This window comes from Bos javanicus, chromosome 7, assembly GCF_032452875.1.
Source record: "Bos javanicus breed banteng chromosome 7, ARS-OSU_banteng_1.0, whole genome shotgun sequence".
NCBI classification, from domain to species: Eukaryota; Metazoa; Chordata; class Mammalia; order Artiodactyla; family Bovidae; genus Bos; species Bos javanicus.
Window position 1 is genome coordinate 45,699,219 of NC_083874.1, and position 27,917 is coordinate 45,727,135.

Genomic DNA, 27,917 nt, shown 5'->3' on the forward strand with positions numbered 1-27,917 from the left:
CCATAAAATAGGAATTTTACTTCATTAATTTCCCTTCTTTAATCATTCATCTTTTGATAGAAAGTGTTAGGTTATCAAATATTTGGTCCCTCGATGCCACAGTGATGGCTTACCTGCCCTGTGTTTATCATTTTCCTTGATGTTGGGGTCTTAATAGCCGGTTCTTTCTTTCCTTTTAGGCAGTTACGCCAGTAAGATATCTGGCAAGGACTGATGGTTAATTTCAAGTTGTCTAGTAGGATATATGCCAGTTTTATCTTGTCACATACTCTGTGCATGTTCATTAATTTATAGAGAACTGTAGATGTGATCAGTAGTTTAAAAGTTTAAGCCAGAGCCTCCTAACCAATCCATTTTCCTGTTATGTCCCCTAAATTGGGAAGAGGATTATTCAGAGTAGAAGTCTGATTCTTCATGTATCTTAAGATGAGTTGGGCTTCCCTGGTAGCTCAGCTGGTAAAGAATCCACCTGCAATGCAGGAGACCCTGGTTCAATTCCTGGGTTGGGAAGATCCGCTGGAGAAGGGATAGGCTATCCACTCCAGTATTCTTGGACTTCGCTTGTGACTCAGCTGGTGAAGAATCCGCTTGCAATGCGGGAGACCTGAGTTCGATCCTTGGGTTGGGAAGATCCCCTGGAGAAGGGAACAGCTACCCACTCCAGTATTCTGGCCTGGAGAATTCCATGGACTGTATAGTCCATGGGGTTGCAAAGAGTCGGACCCGACTTTCAAGATGAGTTATATCAGAAGACTATTGAATACAATACACAATATTCAGTATGTATTACAGCACAATTTCCCCCTTGGGAAGCAATTAGAATCTCAAAGGTCATATTACAATTCCGTAGCACCACTTTTTCTCGTCAGGTAGACTTCTGAATTGAGCAAGCTACTGGCTTTAATAACTATCATTCAAAGCCTACTCAGTAAATTTTGTTAAAGCCTCTATGTAAGTAATGATATCTTATATTCCAAGTGGGAAATCGCAAATTCTGTAGCTAAATGGTCATACCATTGGAAAACATTGAACCCAGCATGCTGGAATTGAAGGCAGATTGGCAGGGCCTTGTTCCAAGGCTGCCTGTAGGTGACCTTGAGCCCACAGGAAACCAGTTGTGCATCTTCCTAACCAGCCCAGGGAGAACCAAGACCATAAACTTGTTCCATAAATCCACTGGGATCAGGAGCTACCCAATACTTAACATCTAGTAAAAAGGAGATGGTATATATTTTGTGACCAGTTTCAGAGCAAGTGTCATAAATTGGCCAGGTAACAGGGTCCCATTTAGTAATATTGATGGTAGCTTGCATGGTACTCAAGTTTCTTCTAAAATAAAATTTCTAAGGGCCATCCGATTAGAGCTTTGAAAAGGAGAAATTCACAAAGGTAACCCAGGAGTTCTGGACATTGGTAATTGGCCACACCCCAAAATACTGACTTTTGAAACTTGGCATATGATTAAGCCCAAGAAAGAAATACCTGATTTATAAGCAGAAGTGTGAGCAGTTTTCAAAGTAATTAGTGTACAAGTCTGGTCCAGCATTTTGGGTCAGCTGTCTACTTCAGATGTTTTCTTCTCATCCTGGTCTGGTAGGGCTGGCCTCAGTTAGTCAGAGCTGGGTGTCAGAAATAGGAGCTGAAGTCTGTTTAGGAGAGGTAGCCTGATATGGCCCCTCCCAATGTGGCTGTAAAGAGTCTTTTCCAATATACATAATATCCTGTATATATATGTGTATATATACATATGTGTGTGTGTGTGTGTGTTAGTTGCTTAGTTGTGTCCGACTCTTTGCAACCCCATAGACTGTAGCTCACCAGGCCCCTCCGTCCATGGGATTCTTCAGGCAAGAACACTGGAGTGGGTTGCCATTTCCTTCTCCAAAAGGAACTATAGAAAGAAAGAAAGTGAAGTCGCTCCGTCGTGTCCGACTCTTTGCGATCCCATGGACTATAGCCTACCAGGCTCCTCCATCCATGGAATTTTCCAGGCAAGAGTACTGGAGTGGATTGCCATTGCCTTCTCCAATATATATATATATACACACACACATAATAATCTGATGTCTTTTCCAATATACATAATATCCTGGTTGCAGGTTATGGGGATTTGATCTTCATCCAAAGATAATTTACTATGATAAACTCCAGAAACAAACTTAGAATGTCCTCTTAATAATTCAGTTAAGTTGTAATTAAATTCTATAATAATATAACAACAAAGTTATTTTGGAAGTGAGTCTTTAGGCAGTAAATATAGAAAAACCTTAAAGACAACACTAAAACGTAATATGCATTGAAATATATTTTTTTCTAGTGCTCTCTTCAGCAGCACATATACTGAAATATATTTTTTTCTCTCTAAAATTACCCTCGTTTCCATCAAATATGGCCAGATTAAAGCTAATTTGTTTGCAAAACAAATCTGGTTTCAATAAACTTGGCCTGATTATTTACATAAGTATAACTGATCATATAGGCTCTTTTCAGCTGTGCTGGAACTTTCATAAGGAATTTCAAATTGAACTCTTAAAGGTCTTTCAAGGCCAAGAAAGCCAGATCAAGGGTGTGCTGTAAGATTCAGTCTGTGATACCCAAGATTTGGGTGGGTTCTTCCCTTCTCAAGATTTCCAGAATATCTTGAGATGCCTGCACCTGCCAGGAGGTAATCTTCATTATTCACCTGATAAGGCTGCTGAGAACCTAAGAGTTTCCAGTTTTGGGGGGAATCAAGTAGAGAGAAAAGGTAAATGTTTCACTTGTACTTACAAAAGTGTAATTTATCAAATTGCTGTAAGTCATAATTAGCTTGAGGGGAAGGGTTTCCTTGTATTTAGAAAGCACAAGATTAAAAATCAGTAATAATTTTGGTAAAAAAAATCCCCCCAATTATATTCATCATGCACTTAGTACTATGTGACTAATCCTTGATCTTAAACTTCTGTTAACAGGTTTCCCATTATAACTATTTAATTTCTTACCAGTTCAGCAGTATTACCTGAAAGTTGTCAGAAACCTGTACTTGTCAGAAAGTCCTTTCTGTGAGTGTTCTTGAAGATGAAGCTTCTTTTTTTTTTTTCAGCAGCAGCAGAATAAAACAATAACTGTCTGTGGATGACAGAAGATTTTAAAATGCATGGTTAAAGATCTGATGACAGTGTAATTGGCAGATGAATTTGGTTATTACTGTGACATACAATATGTTAAGATAATAACTAGAGTTATGGCTGATAACATTTTATTTACTAGGACATACCAGATTTTTAGGTATTCCATATTATTTCTAGAATATCTATATTAATAGAATTTACACATACAATATAAACTTAAACAGGTTTATCATTCATTGACAATGCTTCCCAAGTAATTTAACATATCAAATAAGCCTAATTAATTTTATATCTTTCTTTAATAACAAAATACTTTTCTTAAGGTGTTTTAGGGCCCTTTTGCTGTGCCATGCTCTGCTCAGTCACTTTAGTTGTGTCTGACTCTTTGTGACCCCATGGATTGTAGCCTGCCAGGCTCCTCTGTCCATGGGATTTTTCAGGCAAAAATACTGGAGTGGGTTGCCATATCCATCTCCAAGGGATCTTCCTTGCCCAGAGATCAGACCTGCATCTCCTGTGTCTCCTGCATTGCAGGCAGATTCTGTACTGCTGAGCCACTGGGGAACCCCAAGGGCCCTCTTGGAAAACCTCAAACTTAGCTGGAGGTCAAATGAACTTTATATAAATTTGATCTTTGAGAATTTTGTCAGAAATATCAATAAGTTTTTAAAAACAGTGTCATAGGTCACTGTGAAATAATACTTATTCACTTAACCAGGTGACTTTAGATTTCCAAGGCAAATGTAGAAAGTTGTAACAGATTACTTAAAAGATAAAGAAACTTTACAATCTGGTATTAAAAGCAGGTCAGTAGTCTAAGAAACTTTGTCCTCATAACAGAGAAAGAAATAAAACTAAGTAAGGCTTTGTATCCTCTTACATTAATATTAAAATTTATCTACTCAAATTTATTCCAATCATAGTTCTGATTACACATAAATTCCTTTCTCCCTTTTCTTCTTCTTCTTCTTTTTTTTTTTTGTTTTTAGCCTTGCCTTGCAGCATAAGGGATCTTAGCTCTCTGATCAGGAACTGAACCCATGCCCGCTGCAGTGGCATCGCGCAGTCTTAACAATTGGGCCACCAGTGAAGTCCCCATAGAATTCTGTCTTAAAGATTATTTTTCTTCTAAATCTCTACAACTTTCTATATTCATATTAATTTGACTCTTATTTTCTTTCCCATGTAGAAATAACCAGCTTCTGTGCAAAATTACTGTCTTTTTTCCTTAACAAAATACATCTCTACTCCTTATATCTTCAAATTTTTTAGTAGTTTTAATTACATAGTTTAATTAGGATTCTTAACCTTTAAAAACTTCAGTTTCTAGTGAAAAGCAAGAAGTAAGCAATTATGAACTGTCTTATACATTAGCATTCTGTAGATTGGCAAACTTATACTATTTATAGTTGCTAAAAAAGCACATGCTCTTTCATAGGAAAAAAATTCTTTTAGTGTGTTCAGTTCAGTTCAGTTCAGTCGGTCAGTCGTGTCTGACTCTTTGCAACCCCAGGAATCGCAGCACGCCAGGCCTCCCTGTCCATCACCAACTCCCGGAGTTCACTCAGACTCACGTCCATTAAGTCAGTGATGCCATCCAGCCATCTCATCCTCTGTCATCCCCTTCTCCTCCTGCCCCCAATCCCTCCCAGCATCAGAGTCTTTTCCAGTGAGTCAACTCTTCGCATGAGGTGGCCAAAGTACTGGAGTTTCAGCTTTAGCATCATTCCTTGCAAAGAAATCCCAGGGCTGATCTCCTTCAGAATGGACTGGTTGGATCTCCTTGCAGTCCAAGGGACTCTCAAGAGTCTTCTCCAACACCGCACTTCAAAAGCATCAATTCTTCGGTGCTCAGCCTTCTTCACAGTCCAACTCTCACATCCATACATGACCACAGGAAAAACCATAGCCTTGACTAGACGGACCTTTGTTGACAAAGTAATGTCTCTGCTTTTGAATATGCTATCTAGGTTGGTCATAACTTTCCTTCCAAGGAGTAAGCGTCTTTTAATTTCATGGCTGCAGTCACCATCTGCAGTGATTTTGGATCGCCAAAAAATAGTCTGACACTGTTTCCACTGTTTCCCCATCTGTTTGCCATGAAGAGGTGGGACCGGATGCCATGATCTTCGTTTTCTGAATGTTGAGCTTTAAGCCAACTTTTTCACTCTCCTCTTTCACTTTCATCAAGAGGCTTTTGAGTTCCTCTTCACTTTGTGCCATAAGGGTGGTGTCATCTGCATATCTGAGGTTATTGATATTTCTCCCGGCAATCTTGATTCCAGCTTGTGTTTCTTCCAGTCCAGCGTTCCTCATGATGTACTCTGCATATAAATTAAATAAGCAGGGTAACAATATACAGCCTTGATGTACTCCTTTTCCTATTTGGAACCAGTCTGTTGTTCCATGTCCAGTTCTAACTGTTGCTTCCTGATCTGCATACAGATTTCTCAAGAGGTAGGTCAGGTGGTCTGGTATTCCCATCTCTTTCAGAATTTCCCACAGTTTATTGTGATCTACAGTCAAAGGCTTTGGCATAGTCAATAAAGCAGAAATAGATGTTTTTCTGGAACTCTCTTGCTTTTTCGATGATCCAGCGGATGTTGGCAATTTGATCTCTGGTTCCTCTGCCTTTTCTAAAACCAGCTTGAACATCAGGAAGTTCACGGTTCACATATTGCTGAAGCCTGGCTTGGAGAATTTTGAGCATTACTTTACTAGCATGTGAGATGAGTGCAACTGTGTGGTAGTTTGAGCATTCTTTGGCATTGCCTTTCTTTGGGATTGGAATGAAAACTGACCTTTTCCAGCCCTGTGGCCACTGCTGGGTTTTCCAAATGTGCTGGCATATTGAGTGTAGCACTTTCACAGCATCATCTTTCAGGATTTAAAATAGCTCAACTGGAATTCGATCATCTCCACTAGCTTTGTTCGTAGTGATGCTTTCTAAGGCCCACTTGACTTCACATTCCAGGATGTCTGGCTCTAGGTCAGTGATCACACCATCGTGATTATCTGGGTCGTGAAGATCTTTTTTGTACAGTTCTTCTGTGTATTCTTGCCACCTCTTCTTGATATCTTCTGCTTCTGTTAGGTCCATACCATTTCTGTCCTTTATCGAGCCCATCTTTGCATGAAATGTTCCCTTGGTATCTCTAATTTTCTTGAAAAGATCTCTAGTCTTTCCCATTCTATTGTTTTCCTCTATTTCTTTGCATTGATTGCTGAGGAAGGCTTTCTTATCTCTCCTTGCTGTTCTTTGGAACTCTGCATTCAGATGTTTATATCTTTCCTTTTCTCCTTTGCTTTTTGCTTCTCTTCTTTTCACAGCTATTTGTAAGGCCTCCCCAGACAGCCATTTTGCTTTTTTGCATTTCTTTTCCATGGGGATGGTCTTGATCCCTGTCTCCTGTACAATGTCACGAACCTCATTCCATAGTTCATCAGGCACTCTATCAGGTCTAGGCCCTTAAATCTATTTCTCACTTCTACTATATAATCATAAGGGATTTGATTTAGGTCATACCTGAATGGTCTAGTGGTTTTCCCTACTTTCTTCAATTTAAGTCTGAATTTGGTAATCAGGAGTTCATGATCTGAGCCACAGTCAGCTCCTGGTCTTGTTTTTGTTGACTGTATAGAGCTTCTCCATCTTTGGCTGCAAAGAATATAATCAGTCTGATTTCGGTGTTGACCATCTGATGATGTCCATGTGTGGAGTCTTCTCTTGTGTTGTTGGAAGAGGGTGTTTGCTATGACCAGTGCATTTTCTTGGCAAAACTCTATTAGTCTTTTCCCTGCTTCATTCCGTATTCCAAGGCCAAATTTGTCTGATACTCCAGGTGTGTCTTGACTTCCTAGTTTTGCATTCCAGTCCCCTGTAATGAAAAGAACATCTTTTTTGGGTATTAGTTCTAAAAGGTCTTGTAGGTCTTCATAGAACCGTTCAACTTCAGCTTCTTCAGCTTTACTGGTTGGGGCATAGACTTGGATTACTGTGATATTGAATGGTTTGCCTTGGAAACGAACAGAGATCATTCTGTCGTTTTTGAGATTGTATCCAAGTACTGCATTTTGGACTCTTGTTGACCATGATGGCTACTCCATTTCTTCTGAGGGATTCCTGCCCACAGTAGTAGATATAATGGTCATCTGAGTTAAATTCACCCATTCCAGTCCATTTTAGTTCACTGATTCCTAGAATGTCGACATTCACTCTTGCCATCTCTTTTGACCACTTCCAATTTGCCTTGATTCATGGACCTGACATTCCAGGTTCCTATGCAATATTGCTCTTTACAACATCGGACCTTGCTTCTGTCACCAGTCATATCCACAGCTGGGTATTGTTTTTGCTTTGGCTCCATCTCTTCATTCTTTCTGGAGTTATTTCTCCACTGATCTCCAGTAGCATATTGGGCACCTATTGACCTGGGGAGTTTCTCTTTCAGTATCCTATAATTTTGCCTTTTCATACTGTTCATGGGGTTCTCAAGGCAAGAATACTGAAGTGGTTTGCCATTCCCTTCTCCAGTGGACCATGTTCTGTCAGATCTCGCCACCATGACCTGCCAGTCTTATGTTGCCCCATGGGCATGGCTTAGTTTCATTGAGTTAGAGAAGGCTGTGGTCCTAGTGTGATTAGATTGACTAGTTTTCTGTGAGTAGGGTTTCAGTGTGTCTGCCCTCTGATGCCCTCTTGCAACACCTACCATCTTACTTGGGTTTCTCTTACCTTGGGCGTGGGGTATCTCTTCATGGCTGCTCCAGCAAAGCGCAGCCGTTGCTCCTTACCTTGGACGAGGGGTATCTCCTCACCGCCACCCTTCCTGACCTTCAACGTGGGATAGCTCCTCTAGGCCCTCCTGTGCCGGCGCAGCCACTGCTTCTTGGACCCTGGGGTAGCTCCTCCCTGCGGCCACCCCTGGCCTCGGGCGTGGGGGTGTAGGGTAGCTCCTCCCGGCCGCTGCCCCTGACCTCGGACGTGAGGTAAGTCCTCTTTGCCGCCGCCCTTTGTGCATGAGGATCCTCCCGGCTTCTGCCCCTGACCTCGGACGTGGGCTACCTCCTCTAGCCCGCGCTCTAGTGCACCGGTCGCAGCCGCCCACGCTCTAGTGTGTTACCAAACGTTGCTATGCTATGCTATGCTAAGTCACTTTAGTCGTGTCCGACGCTGTGCGACCCCGTAGACGGCAGCCCACCAGGCTACCCCGTCCCTGGGATTGTCCAGGCAAGAACACTGGAGTGGGTTGCCATTTCCTTCTCCAATGCATGAAAGTGAAAAGTGAAAGTGAAGTTGCTCAGTTATGTCCTACTCTTAGCAACCCCATGGATTGCAGCCTAACAGGCTCCTCCATCCATGGGATTTTCCAAGCAAGAGTACTGGAGTGGGGTGCCATTGCCTTCTCTGTACCAAACGTTAATAGTCCTAAATATCTTTAGTTTCTGTATAAAAGGAAACCTATGTTCAGTAAATGATGTTCCAGTATCTTATTTGACTTGGGAATGATTTAACTTTTTTCCGTCATTTAACTTAATTTAGCAAAACCAGTCCATTCTGAAGGAGATCAGCCCTGGGATTTCTTTCGAAGGAATGATGCTAAAGCTGAAACTCCAGTACTTTGGCCACCTCATGCGAAGAGTTGACTCACTGGAAAAGACTCTGATGCCGGGAGGGATTGGGGACAGGAGGGGGAGGGATTGGGGACAGTAGGAGGAGGGGACAACAGAGGATGAGATGGCTGCATGGCATCACTGACTTGATGGATGTGAGTCTGAGTGAACTCCCGGAATTGGTGATGGACAGGGAGGCCTGGCGTGCTGCGATTCATGGGGTCGCAAAGAGTCAGACACGACTGAGCGACTGAACTAAACTGAAGTTTCAAGTTGTCAAAAAGATTTGGAGAAACTATTTTTAAGTAGACAGTCCTAAAACATAATTTATTCCTAAAGAGTTCACCTAAAAAGTCTTCATTCGCTTTTACTTAAAAGTTTTATCACATCAACTTTATAGACAAGTTGCAGGTACACTGCAAAGAACTTTTTCCCCAAAACTATCTGAGAGTAAATTGCTAACATGGTGTCCCATCACTCTTAAATGCTTTTTTATTTCTTACACATAAGAAAGGTGTCCTAAATAACTACAATACAACTAAGAAATTAGGAAATTAACACTAATATGTTACTATTATCTCATCCCCAGACCCTGTTCAGATTTCACCAGTTGTCCCAATAAAACCCTTAGCAAAAAAATCCTGTCTGAAGTCACATTTAGCATTTAAGTGTCATGCCTCTGTAGTGTTCTTCAATCTGAAGCAGTTTCTCAGTCTTCCTCTGACTTTCATGACCTAGATGCTTTTGAAAATTATAAGCCAGTTATTTTGTAGAATGTCTTTCAGTTTAGGTTTGTCATATATTAATATTTCATCATGATTAGATTTAGACTATGCACTTTAGCAGGACAGAAAAGATGTTGTATTCTCATCACATCCCATTAGGTGGCACATGATTTCATTTTCCCCCATTATTGGTGATGTTCACTTTGATCACTTGATTAGAAGGGTGTCTGCCAAGCTTCTTCACAGTCATGTTGCTCCTCTTTTGTAATTGAAAAGTATTTGGGGAAATGTAGTTTGAGACTTTGTAAATATCTCATTCCTTGTTAGAATTTTAATTTATTCATTTATTTTATTGGTGTGGACTATTCCAGTGTGTTGTTGTTGTCCAACCTTCTTGACCCCATGGACTGCAGCACCTCAGGCCTCTCTGTCCCTCACCATCTCCCAAAGTTTGCCTAAGTTCATGTCCATTGCATCAGTGATGTTATCCAGCCATTTCATCCTCTGATGCCCTCTTGTTTTGCCCTCAATCTTTCCAGTATCAAAGAAGTATCACTTTTCCAATGAGTCGACTGTTCACATCAGATGACTGAAATACCTTCCTCAGACCTTCCAATGTGTATTCAGGGTTGATTTCCCTTAAGATTGACTGGTTTGATCTCCTTGCTGTCCAAGGGACTGTCAGGAGCCTTCTCCAGCATGATAGTGCGAAGATATCAGTTCTTCGGCACTCTGCCTTCTTTACAGTCCACCTCTCGCAGCTGTCATGACCACTGGGAAGACAGCCTTGACTATATGGACTTTTGTTGGCAGAGTGATGTCTCTGCTTTTCAACACACTGTCGAGGTTTGTCTTAGCTTTCTTGTCAAGAAGCCAACGTCTTCTGATTTCATGAATTCAGTGATTTCAGTGGGTTATAACCTATTACTATCATTGTTTATACTGAATCTTCTCTTATCTCTGGTTTGGCCTGTGGGTGCTCTTTCAGGCTGTCTTCATGTATCCACTTGTCATGTGTCATCATTCTTGGGCACTTTCTTGCTTTCTGGCTCAGTAAGGTGTTGCAGGCTCATCTTGTACTTTTCAAGCTCATGAATCAGCCATGATTCCTTTTAGTGGAGAATAGTATTTAGAAACCAAGAAGACAAATACTGAGAGATCAGTGCTATTAGAATGTCTCTGCTCTCAGTCTCAGCAGACGGAGCTAGGGAATCTTTACTATATACACATTGAAGTCCATGAGTTTCAATTGTAATCTCTGTTGTAGTCCCACTACCATTGGATTCATTCTCGTTTTCCCTTTTCTATATTTGTGACTTCCTTCTCTGAGAGTAAGAGACCTTACTTCCATTATCTTATATATATTTATTTGATCAGTTCCACTGTATGCAAAGAGCTAACTATTGGAAAAGACTCTGATGCTGGGAAAGATTGAGGACAGGAGAAGGGGACAGCAGAGGATGATGGCTTCATCGACTCAGTAGACATGAGTTTGAGCAAACTGAGAGATAGTGAAGGACAGGGAAGCCTGGCATGCTGCAATTCATGGGATTGCAGTCAGACATGACTTAGTAACTGAACAACAAAAACAAGGGTATGTAACCATTCTGTCATTGCTTGTGCTGCCCCCTTACTCTACTCCAGTTTCCACATATGCAAATGCTTACCTCGCCTAATGTTTTAGGACTGAATTTTTCAGGAAAGGGCTTGTTTTTTTTTTGGTATTTTTTAAAAGTTTATTTAGAAGTTTTGCTTACAAGAATATGCAACATTATGGTGCTGTATTGTGGAAAATTTTCTTTACCTTTAAGAGATTCCATCATGTGATCACTATAGTAATTGAAATTATCCTTTATTAGATTCTCACTTTTCCCCAAGTGGTACTTTATTATTCAAAGTACAAGAGTTTCTGTGCTATAATATTTATTCTTGGAGTCATTCAACAAACACATATTGTGCACACATTCAACAAACACAACTATGTAATAGGCACATTTTAGGTGCTGAGAATACAGTAATGAACAAAAGAAATTCCTACCTTCCTGGAGCTTATGTTACAGTGAAGTAAATACTATAAATAAATAACATAGTGTCAGGTAAACACTAGAAAGAAAAATAAGACAGAGTCAGAGGGGAAGAGAATGAAAGAGTTTCTGTTTTAGATGTAGTGTTCAGACAGTGCCTCTGTGAGGAGACTGTGTCTGAGAGAGACTTGAAGGAAGAGATGGAGTGAGATTATATCTGGGGGAAGAGTATTCTTGGTGGAGAAAATAGTGACAAACGCAAAAGTAGAAGCATTTTTAAGCTTGTTGAAGGAGCGTTAAGAAGGTGAATGTGACTGGAGCTGAGTAGAGAGAAAGAGTAGGAAATTATTTGAATAGTAAAAGGCCTTTAGCTATTAAAGTAGAGTAATTGATGTCAGTTGACATAGTGACCTTACCAGAAGCAGTTACAGTCAAAGATTTTGGGTTCCATTATATGTACATATTTAAAAGGGTTTTCAGTCTTAAGTGGAAATTATTAAGTCATTTTAGATTATATGATAAACTGATAAAAGGTAGAGTTATAACGGTGTGTGTTTGTTTAGAACTGCAAATCTGTGCCAACTTGGCTTAAATATAGCCCTGCATAGACATCTTTCCAGAATTAGAGATATCGGATTAAAAGACCCCTTGGCCCATATAGATGATCAGATATGATTAACTGAAAGCAAAATCAGATTAGGATGGGAACAGCCTAATAAGAAAAGAACCATGTGTAATTAATATGACACATATAGAACTAATGAATCTGTGGTTCAAGACATTGGCTATTTTCTTGTTTGAGTTGACATAATCTGTTAAACCTAATCTTAAAGGAAAATTGAACTTTATATTAAAATTTGCTGCAAGAACAGGAAAAAACAAATAGAATCAGAAGACTACAGGATACTTACTTCCAGAACAGAAACAACATATGTATTATCCTGGCACTGTTTCATTAAAATAAAATGAATGTTCAATATTTTTTAACAAAGGAAGTCGGAAATGAGACCAGAAGGGAAGCCAGGGACATAGAGGATCTTATAAGCTAAGATAAGGACTTTGGAAGTTTTGAGTAGGAAGTTGATCTGATCCATGTTTTAAAAGGTAATAGGATGTGTAAGGAATAAATCATAGAAGGATAAAAGAAGATTCAAAGGTATCAGCTGATCATGGGCTTTCAGACTTTGAATATAATCTACAATAAGAAATACATTTTAAATAGTGACCCAGTATACATATTCATATATGTGTATATTTGTAATGAAATCTCACAATACTTAACCTTTATTACGTGTGACATCCTGCAATATTTTCCATTCTTAACTGTCTTCTATTTCTTAACTAAAAAGATAGTTTATAGCTTATTGATTTTGTAACTCATTAATTTATCGTACCTACTGTTTGAAACAGTGTTAATCCACTAGGACAAAGCATTATTGTACAATGAGAACGTTGTAGAGACTTGTATGGTGCCTTCTTGTTTGAGAAATAATTTTTGAGGAAAATCTCACCTTATAATTGGGCATTTATGGTACTTTGAATACTTGATGGCCTTTTACTAGTTAGAAGTGAAAGTAAATGTTCTATTCATAGTAATTTACAAACTGCGGAATCCCTAGCAGCAAGTTAACTACATTTAATTTAAAGGAAGATGGTGGCTCAGACGGTAAAAGCATCTGCCTACAATGCGGGAAACCCAGGTTTGATCCCTGGAGAAGGCAATGGCACCCCACTCCAGTACTCTCGTCTGGAAAATCCCATGGACTGAGGAACCTGATAGGCTACAGTCCATGGGGTCATAAAGAGTCGGACACGACTGAGCGACTTCACTTCACATTTACAAAAAAAGTATGAAATTTGATTGGAAGATAAAAAACAGTTTTGAATAAATGGAGAGACATATCATGTTTATGAGAGAAAGAAAGTTGTTTTTGTGTGCGTGTGTGACTGTTGCACAGCTTGCGGTTTCTTAGTTTCTCAGCCAGGGATCAAACCCTGGCCCTCTGCAGTGAAAGCATGGACTCCTAACCAATGGACTGTCAGAGAATTCCTGAAAGAAAGATTTTCTATCGTAAAATGTCAAACAATCCAAAATAAATACATAAATCAAATATATTTCCTAAGGATTTCACTTTTTTGTGTGTGGGAGACTGCAAAAAGTGGTCTAATACTTTTTTGTTATGTCTGAAAATTTTCCTAATCAAAAGATTTGTGTAAGACAGATATTACACTTCTTTCTTTATAACTTCCTTTTTCTCAGTATTCTTTTCTTAAATGTTTTATTTATTAATTTTTGACTGTACTGGATCTTTGTTGCTACAAGAGGGTTTTCTCTAGTTGCAGTGAGCGTGGGCTACTCTCTCGTTGTGATGTGTGGGCTTCTTCATTTCGGCGGTTTTGGTTTTTCTTGTTGCAAAGCGCAGGCTCCAGGATGCAGTCTCAGCAGTTGTGGCACACAGGCTTCATTGCTCCTCAGGATGTGGAATCTTCCCGCACCAGAGGTCAAACATATGTCCCCTGCATTGGCAGGCAGATTCTTAACCAGTGGACCACCAGGGAAGTTCTTAGTATTCTTTTTGTAGTTTATCTAAATTGGTAGATGTACATCTGATTTATTCATTTTATTGATAATTAGTCTGTTTTATGAATAATCTACAATTTATTCAGTCTCCTGCTGATGAATATTTAATTTGTTTCCAATTTTTCATTATTATAAACAATTAGGCACCTAACACGTGGATCTGTTTCTTTTGTTCTGAAAGAATACCTGTATTTTTAAAAATTTTTTTGGCAGAGTAATGCATATAGATGGTGATTGCAGCCATGAAATTAAAATACGCTTACTCCTTGGAAGGAAAGTTGTGACCAACCTAGACAGCATATTCAAAAGCAGAGACATTACTTTGCTAACAAAGGTCCATCTAGTCAAGGCTATGGTTTTTCCAGTAGTCATGTATGGATGTGAGAGTTGGACTATAAAGAAAGCTGAGTGCAGAAGAACTGATGCTTTTGAACTGAGGTGTTGGAGAAGACTCTTGAGAGTCCCTTGGACTGCAAAGAGATCCAACCAGTCCATCCTAAAGGAAATCAGTCCTGGGTGTTCATTGGAAGGACTGATGTTGAGGCTGCAACCTCAACATCAGTATTTTGGCCACCTGATGCGAAGAGCTGGCACATTTGAAAAGACCCTGATGCTGGGAAAGATCGAAGGCAGGAGGAAAAGGGGATGACAGAGGATGAGATAGTTAGATGGCATCACCAACTCAATGGACATGAGTTTGGGTAAACTCTGAGAGTTGGTGATGGACAGGGAGGCCTGGCGTGCTGCGGTTCATGGGGTCACAAAGAGTCGGACACAACTGAGCGACTGAACTGAACTGAACTGAATGCATATAGACTAGCGTTCCCCAGATACATATTACTTATGTGTATATGCTTTTGTAGGCCTCCCAGTCCTACCTCTCCTTCTATATATATATACTTGTGTATGTTTGTGTAAGTATTGTGTAATTGATGAAAAGGTTTGAGTTAAACTAATGGTATTTGTACGTTGGTTGCATGGATTGAGGTGGTATGATCGGAAGATAAGTATTTTTTTGTTATATCTCTTAAAGGTAAAGAGTCCCCAAGTGTTAGTTTTGTATGAGTGCCATCTTTTAAAAAATATGCATCTTAATAATTTCTTTTCATTTTCTAGTTTTATGGGCAGAAATGACAATATATTCCTGAGAAGTGGTGGTTCTAGAGATTAATTTTTTTTTATATATAACAGTTTTAAAATGTACAGTCAGGACTTCCACAATGGTCCAGTGGCTAAGAATCTGCCTGCCAATACAGGGGACATGAGTTCCATCCCTGGTCCTGGAAGATGTGGAATCTTCAGAGCAACTAAAAGCAACTGAAGCCCATGTGCCCTAGAGCCCATGCTCTGCAGCAAGAGAAACCAGCACAACGAGAAGCCCACATCCTGCAGCTAGAGAGTTGCCTTGGCTTGTGTGCAGCAGTGAAGACCCAGTGCAGCCAAAAATAAAATGAAAAAAAAGTTTTTTTAAATGTATAGTTCAATGATTTTTTTAGTGTACTTACTAAAAATTGCAGCCATCACTACAACCAACTTTAAAACCCAGAGGGATGGGATGGGGAAGGTAGTGGGAGGGGGGTTCAGATGGGGAACACATGTAAACCCATGGCGGATTCATATCAATGTATGGCAAAAACCACTACAATATTACAAAGTAATTAACGTCCAACTAAAATAAATAAATTTAAAAATAAATATATAAAATAAAATGTCTTTATCACCCCAAAAAAGAAACCCCATACCCATTAGTGGTTACTATTTTTTCCCTCTTCCAGCTGTTGTAACCACAAATCTACCTCTGTGTCTTGGGGTTTTCCTGTTCTGGACATTTTATATAAATGATTTGTGCAGCGTATGGTCTTTTGTGAGTAGTGCCTTTCACTTAGTATAACGTTTTCAAGGTTCATCTGTGTTATAGCATGCCATTAGTACTTCATTCCTTTTTATGACCAAGTAATATTCCATTGTATAGTTAAGCCCCTTTTGTTTATCTTCAGTAGTTAGTGGACATTTGGATGTTTCTCCTTGTGGGCTATTAAAAATAATAATATTGTCAACATTTGTCTACAAGTTTTTATGGAGACCAAGAGTGGAATTGCTGGATTGTATGATATCTATGTTTAACATTTTGAAGAACTGCCAGATTATTTTCCCGTGCACTTGCACTGTTTTACATTTCCACTAGCAAAGTATGAGGGTTCCAGTTTTTCCACATCCTTGTCAACGTTTATTATTTGCCATCTTCTTTTTAACCATCCTAGTGTAAGTGGTATCTCATTGTAGTTTTGATTTGCACTTCTCTTATGACTAATAATGTTGAACATTTTGCCATTTGTTTATGTCTTTGGAAGTATATTTGAATACTATTTAAAGCTTTTGCTCATTTTTAATTAGGTTATTTGTCTTTTTGTTGTTGAGTTGTATGAGTACCATATATTTTACTATATGTTTTTAAGTATTGCTTTGTTTGTCTGTAAGACTAATTTTTCCTGCTCTTATTGGAAGGTCCTGTCCAGAATGCCCTGATGTCTTCACAAGTGTCAGTGAGCCAAGGGTATAATTCTCAGCTTCCAGGATCCTACCCTCATCTAATACCAGCAAAGACCTTGAATCCAGTCTCCGGACAGTCTAACTCTGGTGGTTCCCAGACTGTTTCTCCATTAAGTAATTATCAGGGACCTGGACAAGCTCTTTATGGACCACCTGTGGCCTCTCATCCAGTGACACCTTCACTCCGTAGTGGTCCTAGTCCCCAAATGCCACTACCTACTTCTCAGAACCCAGCTGCTACACCAATGCCTTCTGGTAGCTTTCTTCCTGGAGCCAGTGTATCATCACCTTCGAATTGGCAGTATAACTATTTGTCACAGACAAACCATTGTCCTCGTGCGTCATCCCAACCAACCATGACTGGGAATACAAATTTGATGAGTCCTCAATATGTTTCTTCTGGAGATTCTTCACTTCAAAACAACATCATAAAATCAGGTAGAGTTCTTATAGGAGTGCTAGAAATGGGAAATTTTTGCTTATTTTAAATGTTTAAATTACTATTTCAGTCTTAAAATCATATGGAAGACTTTATTTTTTTGATCACTGTTAATCTTTAGATTATTTCTGTAACTTTTGGGTTAAGTTAAAATCATGATTGTTTCTGCTTTGCTTCTTTCCTTTGAAGGTATTATCTGAGTTTCTTTGGGTCACCCATGATATTTTAGGGTTTCAGGTATACGTGCAGAATCACTTCCTTGAGGACTGGCCAATACTTACATTAGCAAGGTTCCATCTTGTATTCTAGGGAAGCTCAGTCCCTGTGGTCTCTCTTTGGACTTGATCTAAGGCTTGGCTTATCTATTTGTTAAGGCACAGACAATTTTTGACTCCAGAAATCCAAGAATCCTGGAGGGGCAGTGAAAACAGACTTACTTTTGGAGCGAGGAGTTCTATTGAGCACATCTGTGGTCAGAAAGCCATGCACAGAGGTTTATCCCTGTGTTTTTTTCCTAAGGTTTTATAGCTTTAGTTCCTATGTTTAGGTGTTTGATCAATTTTGAGTTAATTTTTGTACATGGTGTTTTTAGTGAAAGTTGCTCAGTCATGTCTGACTCCTTGTGACTCCATGGACTGTATAGTCCTTGGAATTCTCCAGGCCAGAATACTGAAATGGGTAGCCTTTGCCTTCTCCAGGGGATCTTCCCAACCCAGGGATCGAACCCAGGTCTCCTGCATTGCAGGCGGATTCTTCACCAGCTGAGCCACAAGGGAAGCCCAAGAGTACTGGAATGGGTAGCCTGTCCCTTCTTCAGGGGATCTTCCCGACCCAGGAATTGAACCAGGGTCTCCTGAAATGCAGGCGGATTCTTTACCAACTGAGCTATCAGGGAAGCCCATATGGTGTTAGTAGGTAGGGATTTAACTTTATTCTTGTGCACGTGGATATATAGTTGTCCTAGGACTTTTTGATTGAAAGTGTGTTCTTCCTCCCATCGAATGATCTTGGCACCCTTGTTAAAAATAAAGGTTATGTTGATCATAAATGTAGGATTTATTTCTGGACTTTGAATTCTGTTCCATTGATCTGTGTGTCTATTTTTATACTGTTATCAAACATCTTGATTACTGTAGTTTTATGGTAAGCTTTGAGTTTGGAAATATTGACTCCTCCAACTATTTTTTTTCCCCAAGATTGTTCTGTCTGTCCTCAGTCCCTTGGATTTCCTTAAGAATTTTAGGATCAGCTTGTAAATTTTTGGAAAAAAAAAAAAGATAGCTGTGATTTTGATAGAGATTGTTCTGAATCTGTACATCAATTTGAGAAGAAAGCTATGTATTCTTGGACTCACTTTGATCATTAAATCTTTTTAACCTCATTGTTTGGTCATATGTGGTTCAAAAGTAGGTTCATTAAACCATTTCACTATTCCTTTTTCTTTTTTTTTACTATTCCTTTTTTGCTATTAATTCAGATTCTGTATTGGGATCTGCAGATTGATTTTGTTCAGCAGACATCCTCAAGGAAATGAACTAGTAAAAGTTTTCAAGTGAAATGGTATTATCAGTTGTTACCTTTTTATGTTAATATGTATTTCTGCATCTGGATACTACATGTACTTCATGCATTTTATAGTTTGTTAACTGCTGAATCTATTTTTCTTAGCCTCTTGACTAGCCACTAACCTTGGTGAATGCATTTTGGTCTTGTAAAGATTAAGGGTGCCTCTAGAAACTTGGTTTCTTTGGAGAGATCTTCTGACCCATCATTGTTAGAACCAAAATCCTTGTGATTATTTGTATTCTTATTTATTTGACACTGTGAGTGAGCATTAATCATTTGAAATTAATGAGTGTTCACTTCTTTATTAAGAATTGTAGATAACATTTATTGAATATTTGTTATTTTCCAGCATTTTACCAAACTTGAATATGTGTTATCTTATTTAATTTTTATAGCAGTATGTTTTACAGATAAGAAATATGAGGCTTGAATAATTTGCCCAAAGCCACAAGAAAATAGGTTAGGAAAAAGTACTATTTAAAAACTATCTGGGGGACTCCCTGGTGGTCTAGCGGCTAACATTCCATGTCCCCGGTGCAGGGGACCCACACTCAATCCCTGGTCAGGGAAATACCACAGCTAAAGACTTCACATGCTGCAGTTAAGACCTAATGCAGCCAAATAAATAAATATTTTAAAAACAAATAAATAAAAACTATTTGGAAATAAGTGTAGCCTCTCATTAAAAAGCATGTGATCAATAATCTGAAATTTTTTTTAGCTATAACAGAAGGTAGACCACCCTGAGGTGCCCCCAGGTAGAGCACCTTGATTATAGCACAAATGTGGTGACAGAGATGTAAGGAAGTGCCAAAATTTAGGAAGATCTCTGTGTAAAAGAAGCATATGACTGCTAAAAGAACTCTATGACTGCTCTTCTCTTTTCTTAATGAGACCTCAAAAAATTCCCTGATTTTTACCTCTGTTTTTTCATCATTGTTGGTAGGTGCCTGATTGTCTGATCTCAAAATTGTGTCTAAGTTATGTAAAATATATAGTTCACATATTAAAATTCTCTAACTTTTTCTTTTCTTATAGGCCACCTTTTAGCATGTAATTAGTTTTAGAGATCTCAGGAGCCAGATTCTGAAACTCTAGCTATTGGTGTTCTAAATAAGAGTCATTCAGCGTGAAAAAATAGTGTCTATTTTATGAAACGTAGCTTATTCTGGATTCAACAGTATTCCTCTTAAGCTGTGAAAAAATCTCAATAAGCTCACATGTGTTTTGTTAAATATTAGGTTGTTACATCTTTGTAGCCAGATGTATCATACATTCTTATTCATGCTGAGTTGGAAATGTACCTTGCCCTTTTGTTCCTTTGACTGGTCTCTATTCTTCGATAAGGGAGTTCCATGGCAGTAATCTTTATCTTCACTTTTGAGAACAGGGCACTGACTAGTTTTGTTGGAAGATCATTTTTCAGTTTGGTTCCTGAGTTGGGAACATCCCCTGGAGAAGGGAATGGCTACCCACTCCAGCATTCTTGCTTGGAGAAACCCATGGACAGAGGAGGCTGGCGGGCTCCAGTCCATGGGGTCACAAAGAGTTGGACGTGACTGAAGCGACTTAGCACTGGGGAATTCAACAATGTTGAAGAGACACTGAAAATTTTCATATTTGGTGTCTTTATTCCTTCAATTTTATAAAACACAGAATATATTAAATTCAGAGGATAAAAAAAGTATTATAATGAAAAATTAAATCACATGTATTTAATTAGTAGTATTTTATCTACTTTGTAGACTGTTGCTCCTTTTTGGCAAATGAGAAGTTGGTTGTGGGTTTTGGAACTTTCCGTATCACACAGAATTTCCTCAAGAGTAGAACTTACTATTCTAAAAGAAAATTGGTAAAATTGAGGCAGTGAGATACTGGTAGATACAAGGACAAATGCCATGATGTTTTTTAGTTTAGTTTGATGGATACTTTTAAGCATCTTGGATAGTAGTGTTTCATAAGGTTTATACATAAACTTTGGATCATTTCCTGATTTTTAAGCCTAGGGAGTATTCTTAATATAGGAGTAAGTCATTATTGAAAGTAACCTGCTTTTATTTATTACTAGGTAAACACTAAACAGTGTATACATTTATTATCTAATATTAACAGGTTATACCACCAATAAAAATGAACCAAAATGAAATAAAACTTGGAGAATTTAGGATAACCAGAATACTTCGTAGTTTTAGAAAGCTATCTAACCCTAATTGATGGTAATCGAATGGGCTATATTGATAAGTACTCCATAGAATTTTATTCATGTTTATTTCTACTGCAGTATTTGACATGGCTTGTTGAAGCTCTGTGACCAGTTAATGAAGAATTAAGCAGTAAACAGGGCATTGTGTCTACTCTGTGAGTGATTTGGTCCTGACTTTATATTGCTTTAACAATTGACAGGAAAGAGTTATAGTGGCCTCCCAGGTGGCGCAGTGGTAAAGAATTTGCCTGCCAGTGAAGGAGACACAGGAGACTCGGGTTCGATTCCTCAGTTGGAAAGATCCCCTGGGATAGGAAATGGCAACCCACTCCAGTATTCTTGCCTGGAGAATTCCATGAACTACAGTCTATAGGATTACAAAGAGTGACACAGCTGAGCGACTGAGTGCGTGCGTGCACACACACACACACACACACACATAACACACAAGAATTATGGTAGGAAAGATTTGGAAATGTGTAAAGTAATCTGGGAAGTTAACTTATTTGTAGTAATTTGTTGGTTTATAATGAAAATATAAATTTGGAAGTTATTTAGATTTGGTAAAAGGCTGTTTGGGCCTTTTTCTTAAGTTCTTAAGTGACGTGTGAAAAACCATTGTTTCCATAGGGTCTGCACTGCCCTTAGTGAATCCACCTCTGCCTACTACTTTTCAACCAGGAGCTCCTCTTGGCCCCCCTCCAACTGGAGGACCACCTCCAGTGAGGGCCCTTACTCCTCAGAAATTGACACCTAGAACTATGCCCCAGCCCTCATTTAATTCAACTAGCAACCAAGAAGGTAAGCAGGACAAAAACCAAGTCAACTCCTAAAGTTTTGACTCAGGGTGGAAGGATTAATATTATCTGAATTCTGTGCATTTAAGCCATATTTTTTCAGAAAATCTGGTTGTTTTGGTTTTAGATGCCCCTTAGGAATTTAGGGTTTAAAAAAATTACTCAGTTTTCCTTTTCTGTATTCTGGGCTGTGGACTAGCCTTTGGTATCACTGTTAACTTTTCTTGTTACTGTGCAGATTTTAAAAATCATGGCTATAAAGTTATGTATCTCTTGGTAGAGGGAGGTGAGAGGGGGACTTTTGCTTTTCTGGACATGATGTTGAAGCTATATTTTTAATACATCGAGTCTTTTTTGTGGAAGCAGGTTTTTGATTGCCACCGTTACTGTTAACAAACTGCCACTATTAACAAGCATTTATAAGCCTAAATAAAAAGTAAAATGTAAAAACATTTTCATGTTTTATAGTTTTAAACCATTATCTTCAGATGTAACTTTAAAATACAAGTTTATTAACTTAAAATGTTTTGTAAAGTAAGAAATTGGATTTTAGGAATAATATAACCATTGTAACAAGATTGGAAATAGGAAAACAGATGAAGGGGGGGAAAAGCCACTGCTCATATTCTATGACTCAGTACAATCAATATTATCATTTTTGTATTTTCTTCTACCATTTCCTGTTTTTAGTATTGTTAGTAGGGAAAAAAACTGACCTGTGTATAATTTGAAAAGGATCGTGTTAACAGTAACAAAATGATAAAGTAGTGTCTTACATGATAATTTTGAAAATCAAGCTAAAATAAGTATTTAAACTTTTAGCCAACTAAAAATATGCTCAGGGCTTTCCTGGTGGCTCAGTGGTAAAGAATCTACCAGCCAATGCAGCAGACATGGGTTTGATCTCTTGGCTGGAAAGATCCCGCATGCCACACAGCAACCAAACCTGTGCACCATAACTACTGAGCCTGTGCTCTAGAGCACAGGACCTGCAGCTGCTGAGCCCGCATGCCACAGTTACTGAAGCCCACACACCCCAGAGCCCATTTTCTGCACAAGAGTAGCCACTGCAGTGAGAAGCCCTCACAGAGCACCTGGAGAGTAGCCCCTGCTTGCTGCAATTAACTAAGACCCAGCACAGCCAAAAGTAAATAAATAAAATAAAAATATGTTCAGTGTTTTTGTTTGTTTCTACAAGATTACCAAGATTTTCTATTAATATATCAACTCATGGGTAAAGTCGTGGTGGTCTTGAGAATTGGAAAAGAGTTACTAACTTTATTGAAATCATTAAACTTATCTATTTGGTATTAAAATAACTGTTTAAAGTTAACACATTTATTTGTAGGTGCTAGAGGTGATGCTATTCACTGATTTGATTTCTTCTATACCTGAATTAGAGCTAATAAATTTTAGTGATAAATTATTATTATTAGTTTGCTGGACTAAAGCAATTGTTCTAATTACTATATATCACTTTAAAGTTAATTCTAGATTCTACTCTGTTCTGTATTTTTTTTTAAAGGTTTTTACCCTCATAGATAGTGTATCTCATCCTTATTTATCCTCATTCTTCAATAGTATTGATTTTGGTGACTTAGTGTAGTGTGTACTGCTCCTTAGAAGTTTTTAATGCTGCTCTTGCAACTGGTAAAACTTTCAGATTGTATATAATTTTATAAACTCCACAAAGTACCATTCTTTTTAGAGGTTTATAAAGTTATTTGAAACTTTTATATATTTTGTATATTTAGAATCTTACATTGTTTGAAATTTTTATTTCAACATGTGACATTTCCTGAGGTGTGGTTTAAGCTATTTGTCTTTTGGAACATTGTTATAAATTTTAAACACTAAATCAGATCTTGCAGAAATTGTAATACTAGTCCTAATTTAAATATTGTTAATAAACTTCCTCCTTAGGTATTATATCAAATACCAATAATGGATCTATGGTGGTTCACAATAATTATGATGAAATTGAAGGCGGTGGCTTCTTGGGTGAGATGCTATGAAAGTTTTTTTTTTTTTTTAATATGTTCCTGATAGAAAACAGAGAAGAAAATAATTAGGTCATGCAGTGGTATCTCCTGTTAGCATTTTCTGTCTGTATGGATTTAGGCTTTTTGTTAGGTTCCCCCCCCCTTTAGATTTGGGATTATGGGCTTTATTATTATTATAATGTTATGACTATAGAATACTTTTATCAGTTAGATCTATTTAAATTTATCCATTTGAACATTTATTATATTTTAATTAAAGTTGTTTTGAATTAAAATTTTAGTCTGAATACAATGTTTAGTATATGACATGAGAGTAAATTAAGTATACTAAACTTAACCTTTGTGTGTTTATAGCTATAGACCACATTAGCTAGATTTTAATCATTGCTCACTTTGTTATTAGTGTTTGTTTTATTTTACAAAATTGATGAGTTAAAGTATTAAGTTACCCAAAGGATTTTGAAGTTACAAATTTAATGGATCTATGTGTTGATTTAAAATACTATGGAGTGTAAAATAGATCTTAAAAGTTACCTTGTTTCTAGCAACATCACAGCCTACTACTAAGAATCCCACAATGAGCCGAAGTGTTGGATATTCATATCCCTCCTTACCACCCGGTTATCAGAACACAGCACCACCTAGTACAACAGGAGCAGGACTACCACCCTCTTCCTTGAATTACCCAAGTGGTCCACAGGCTTTTACTCAGGTATACTTTTTTTTACAACCTGTATTCTGCTTTTTGATTTAAACTATATTCACCTGGAAACATTTTAGGAAGGTACAATGAACATTTTTTTACCAAATGATAATGATAATGAGTATTTCATAAGACTTTTATCCTGATACATATCTCCAGAACCAAAAAAATTGACCAGGAAATCAAGATTACAGTTTTATTATTAATATATGCTTCTCTTTTCAGTGGAAGACATTGTAAAGGCTACTTACTGTGAAGTTATATTTCTTTAGACTCCTTTAGGTGCTAATCATTTAACTTCAAGTATGAGTGGATTAAGCCTACATCCAGAGGGGCTAAGAGTTATCAATCTTCTTCAAGAAAGAAACATGCTTCCATCGACACCTTTGCAGCCTCCAGTTCCAAATTTGCATGAAGATATCCAGAAGCTGAATTGTAACCCAGAGTAAGGCTTCAAACAGTACTTATTGAATATGACATTTTACTTGTTCTAAAAGGCTTCCAGATTTTTTTTGAGCTTTGTGTATTTTGAGCAAGCTATGCAGGTATATTAATTTATGAAAGTAGTCTGCATACACAAAACAGTACTTTGTTAGTTGCTTACTTAATATTTGAAATGTTCTAAGTAAAGAAATAAAGTTGTAATGCCTGATCTGATAGTTGCTCTTATCAACTCTAATGGGACTATGATATTCATTATCATTATGGTGGCTCTATTATATTTTCAAAGTCCGAAGTATGGAGATTTGATTCTATATAATCCTTTATTTGCTATCATTTTAAATTGCTTTTCCTAGCAAACATAATTATAGTACGCTTTTCTCTTCTAAATTTGGTTGTGAGTTTAAGTTTATGAAGTTTTTAAGATACGAAGACTTTCTGATAAATTGAATTTGTTATTTTTAAACAGTCTTTTTAGAACCTAATACAAAACTGAACTTTCAGGTAATACACATAACTTTACATTTGCAAATTTGGGTTCAGTTCAGTTCAGTCGCTCAGTCGTGTCCGACTCCCTGCAACCCCATGAACTGCAGCATGCCAGGCCTCCCTGTCTATCACCAACTCCTGGAGTTCACTCAAACTCACATCCATTGAGTCGGTGTAATTCCAATGCAGTCTAGATTTATATAAAGAAAAAGTAAGTCCTTTGATAGTCCAGACTGTCTTATGCACAAGCTGAGAAGAAAGTGTTTTGTTATATAAAATATATTCTTTCTGAATAGGATTTAAACATTTAGAAAGGATAAAATTGGTGACAGCCTGTTGAAATACTTCATTTATAATCTGATCCAGTGTTACAATTTGTACCTTTTAAATCTTCTGAAAATTTTTTGTTCCAAACTAGTCATAGTAATAACTGATAGATTTTTACTTTGATACAGGTTATTTCGCTGCACACTGACCAGCATTCCTCAGACTCAGGCCTTACTGAATAAAGCCAAACTTCCTCTGGGACTGCTGCTTCATCCTTTTAAAGACCTAGTGGTATGTTTTATTAGTGAAAGTAAGTGTGGAAAACTATCTTAGTGGTAAGGAATCTTTTACAATAATGCAAGAGTTTTGTTTGAGCTGTCTTTAGAAATTTGACTGTTGACAAATTCCTTTATTTGTATTTCAGTCAAAAAGATTATTATCAAACACTTTTACAACGAGATAAACATATTGTTGAAAAATTCAGGAGGTTCTGAGTAGGATAGATGTACTAAAGAAAATAAATAAATGAACCATAGTATTTTTTTTAAAGTTGTAAATTGTTTACCCGTTAAAATGCTTTACCCATTCTCCCAGTTCTTTTATTCTTGGAGTAAAGTCTGTTGCTTTGAGAAATTGTTTCTCAAAAAAGGAAGAAAAAAAAAAAGGCCTACTTTTGTCCTAAGGCTTTAGGACCTTGACATGTGACCATGTACATTTGAGTTAATCAGTACATAAGTGAAGTGACTTTCCCATAACCAACCTCCTTTTGGTAATAGGATTGTATTGCCTTTATTGATTTTTTATTTTAAGACATTAGATCTTTTAATATGTAGGATAAACTTTAAATAGCATAATTGCCAAGTCAAATAAAACATTTAAATATGATTTAAACCATAACTTACTTTGTGATAGTTCTGACAACTTAGGAGCCTATTAATGTAACATGAAGAAACTTCTTAATAATTTAATTGATTTTTTTTTTAGAATGTCGATCAATCCTTCACCATTCATCTCAGAAATACATTGTAAATTAACTATGTTGATTTTGCAGTGTCAACTTTTTTAAATCAATTTTTATTGGAGTATAGTTGCTTTACAGTGTTGTATATGCGATGTAAACTTTTAATGAGAAAATAAATACTTTTTAAAAGGCAAAATTTAATAAGAATAGTCTTGGGGAAAATCACTAGGTTTTAAAAATCAATACATGTCAACTACATAATATTTTGTGTGGCAGGTTGGACACATTTTTTACCCTAGTTTTTCCTCGAAAATTATAATATTGCAACAGTTGTATGGATTGATTGCTTTACCCTTAGACATGATGATTGCTGTCTTTAATAAATTAGTTGTGTGTGTTTTTTTTTTCCAGCAATTGCCTGTGGTTACCTCTAGTACAATTGTGAGATGCCGTTCATGCAGGACATACATCAACCCTTTTGTCAGCTTTCTTGATCAAAGGAGATGGAAATGTAACTTATGTTACCGAGTTAATGATGGTATGTTTTTTAAATTAATATTATTGTATTCATTGTAGGGAAATCGGATAATATAAATGTAAAGTTAAAAAAGCAAAAAAAATTTAAAAAACCTCCTGTCTTATTTATGTGTAATCCTTCCACTCATATATAACTTCTTTTCACTTTTTTTTCAGGCATTTATACTTATATATAAATGATTACATATTTCTTAAGCAAAAAATATGGTAATATTACTTTGATACCATTTTTTTACATTTATTATATTGGGCATATAACAAATGGCATATTTCATGGTATTATTTAAGCCTATAATTTAAGAAATATTTTTATTTAGAAATTGTCCCATGCCTTTTCTCTAGGGTGAAAGAAAATAAGTCCACAGAATAGCTGCCATTAGCTTCATTCACTGCTGTATGAAGGGAGGTGGGCAGTGCTAGAAGGTTAGTTGAATGTAGTTTTTTCAGTAATTGATGAGGAGGAGATACCCTTCAGTAACTGTTTCACTATTTATATATTAAGAAATATCACCTAACAACATTCTATTAGGATTAGAGAAGGAAAAAGGGCATTCTGATATCCACATTGAAAATTAAGTTTTCAATTTTTCTAAAAATCTGTTTAGAAGGAGATTTCATTAAGCATTGGGAAATAGAGGAGCTTCTGAGATTTTTGAAAACCACATTTACTGTTTGTATTTTTAGAGTAGATGAAAATGAGGGTAGAAAAAGAGCATTCTTTTTACTCTGTAATAATTCAGAAAATATATGTATGTATAGTGTTTAGTACACCTTTAAAATCTTATGTATATGTGCTTTGGTATATGAAGTTAAATTGTAATAAAAGTTGAAGTCACTTTCGTATGCAGCCCAGAGCATTTCATGAACTATAGCTTACCCTTCAGCATATATTGGGATTTGAATTTTTA

The 27,917-nt window shown here is 37.3% G+C and overlaps 1 protein-coding gene across 3 annotated transcripts in view; it reads left to right on the top strand.

The window, feature by feature from the left end:
- The window catches only part of SEC24A (SEC24 homolog A, COPII coat complex component), a 74,702-nt gene that overhangs the window by 10,722 nt on the left and 36,063 nt on the right, over window positions 1-27,917 (top strand). For 2 of the 3 annotated variants that reach the window (XM_061423530.1, XM_061423528.1), the window contains exons 2-8: window positions 16,559-17,041; window positions 21,442-21,612; window positions 23,532-23,609; window positions 24,157-24,323; window positions 24,587-24,759; window positions 25,700-25,802; window positions 26,884-27,010. In XM_061423530.1, the coding sequence (XP_061279514.1) occupies window positions 16,559-17,041; window positions 21,442-21,612; window positions 23,532-23,609; window positions 24,157-24,323; window positions 24,587-24,759; window positions 25,700-25,802; window positions 26,884-27,010 (1,302 nt within the window). The remainder of the gene's footprint in view (window positions 1-16,558; window positions 17,042-21,441; window positions 21,613-23,531; window positions 23,610-24,156; window positions 24,324-24,586; window positions 24,760-25,699; window positions 25,803-26,883; window positions 27,011-27,917) is intronic. The other variant, XM_061423529.1, reaches the window with a different exon arrangement.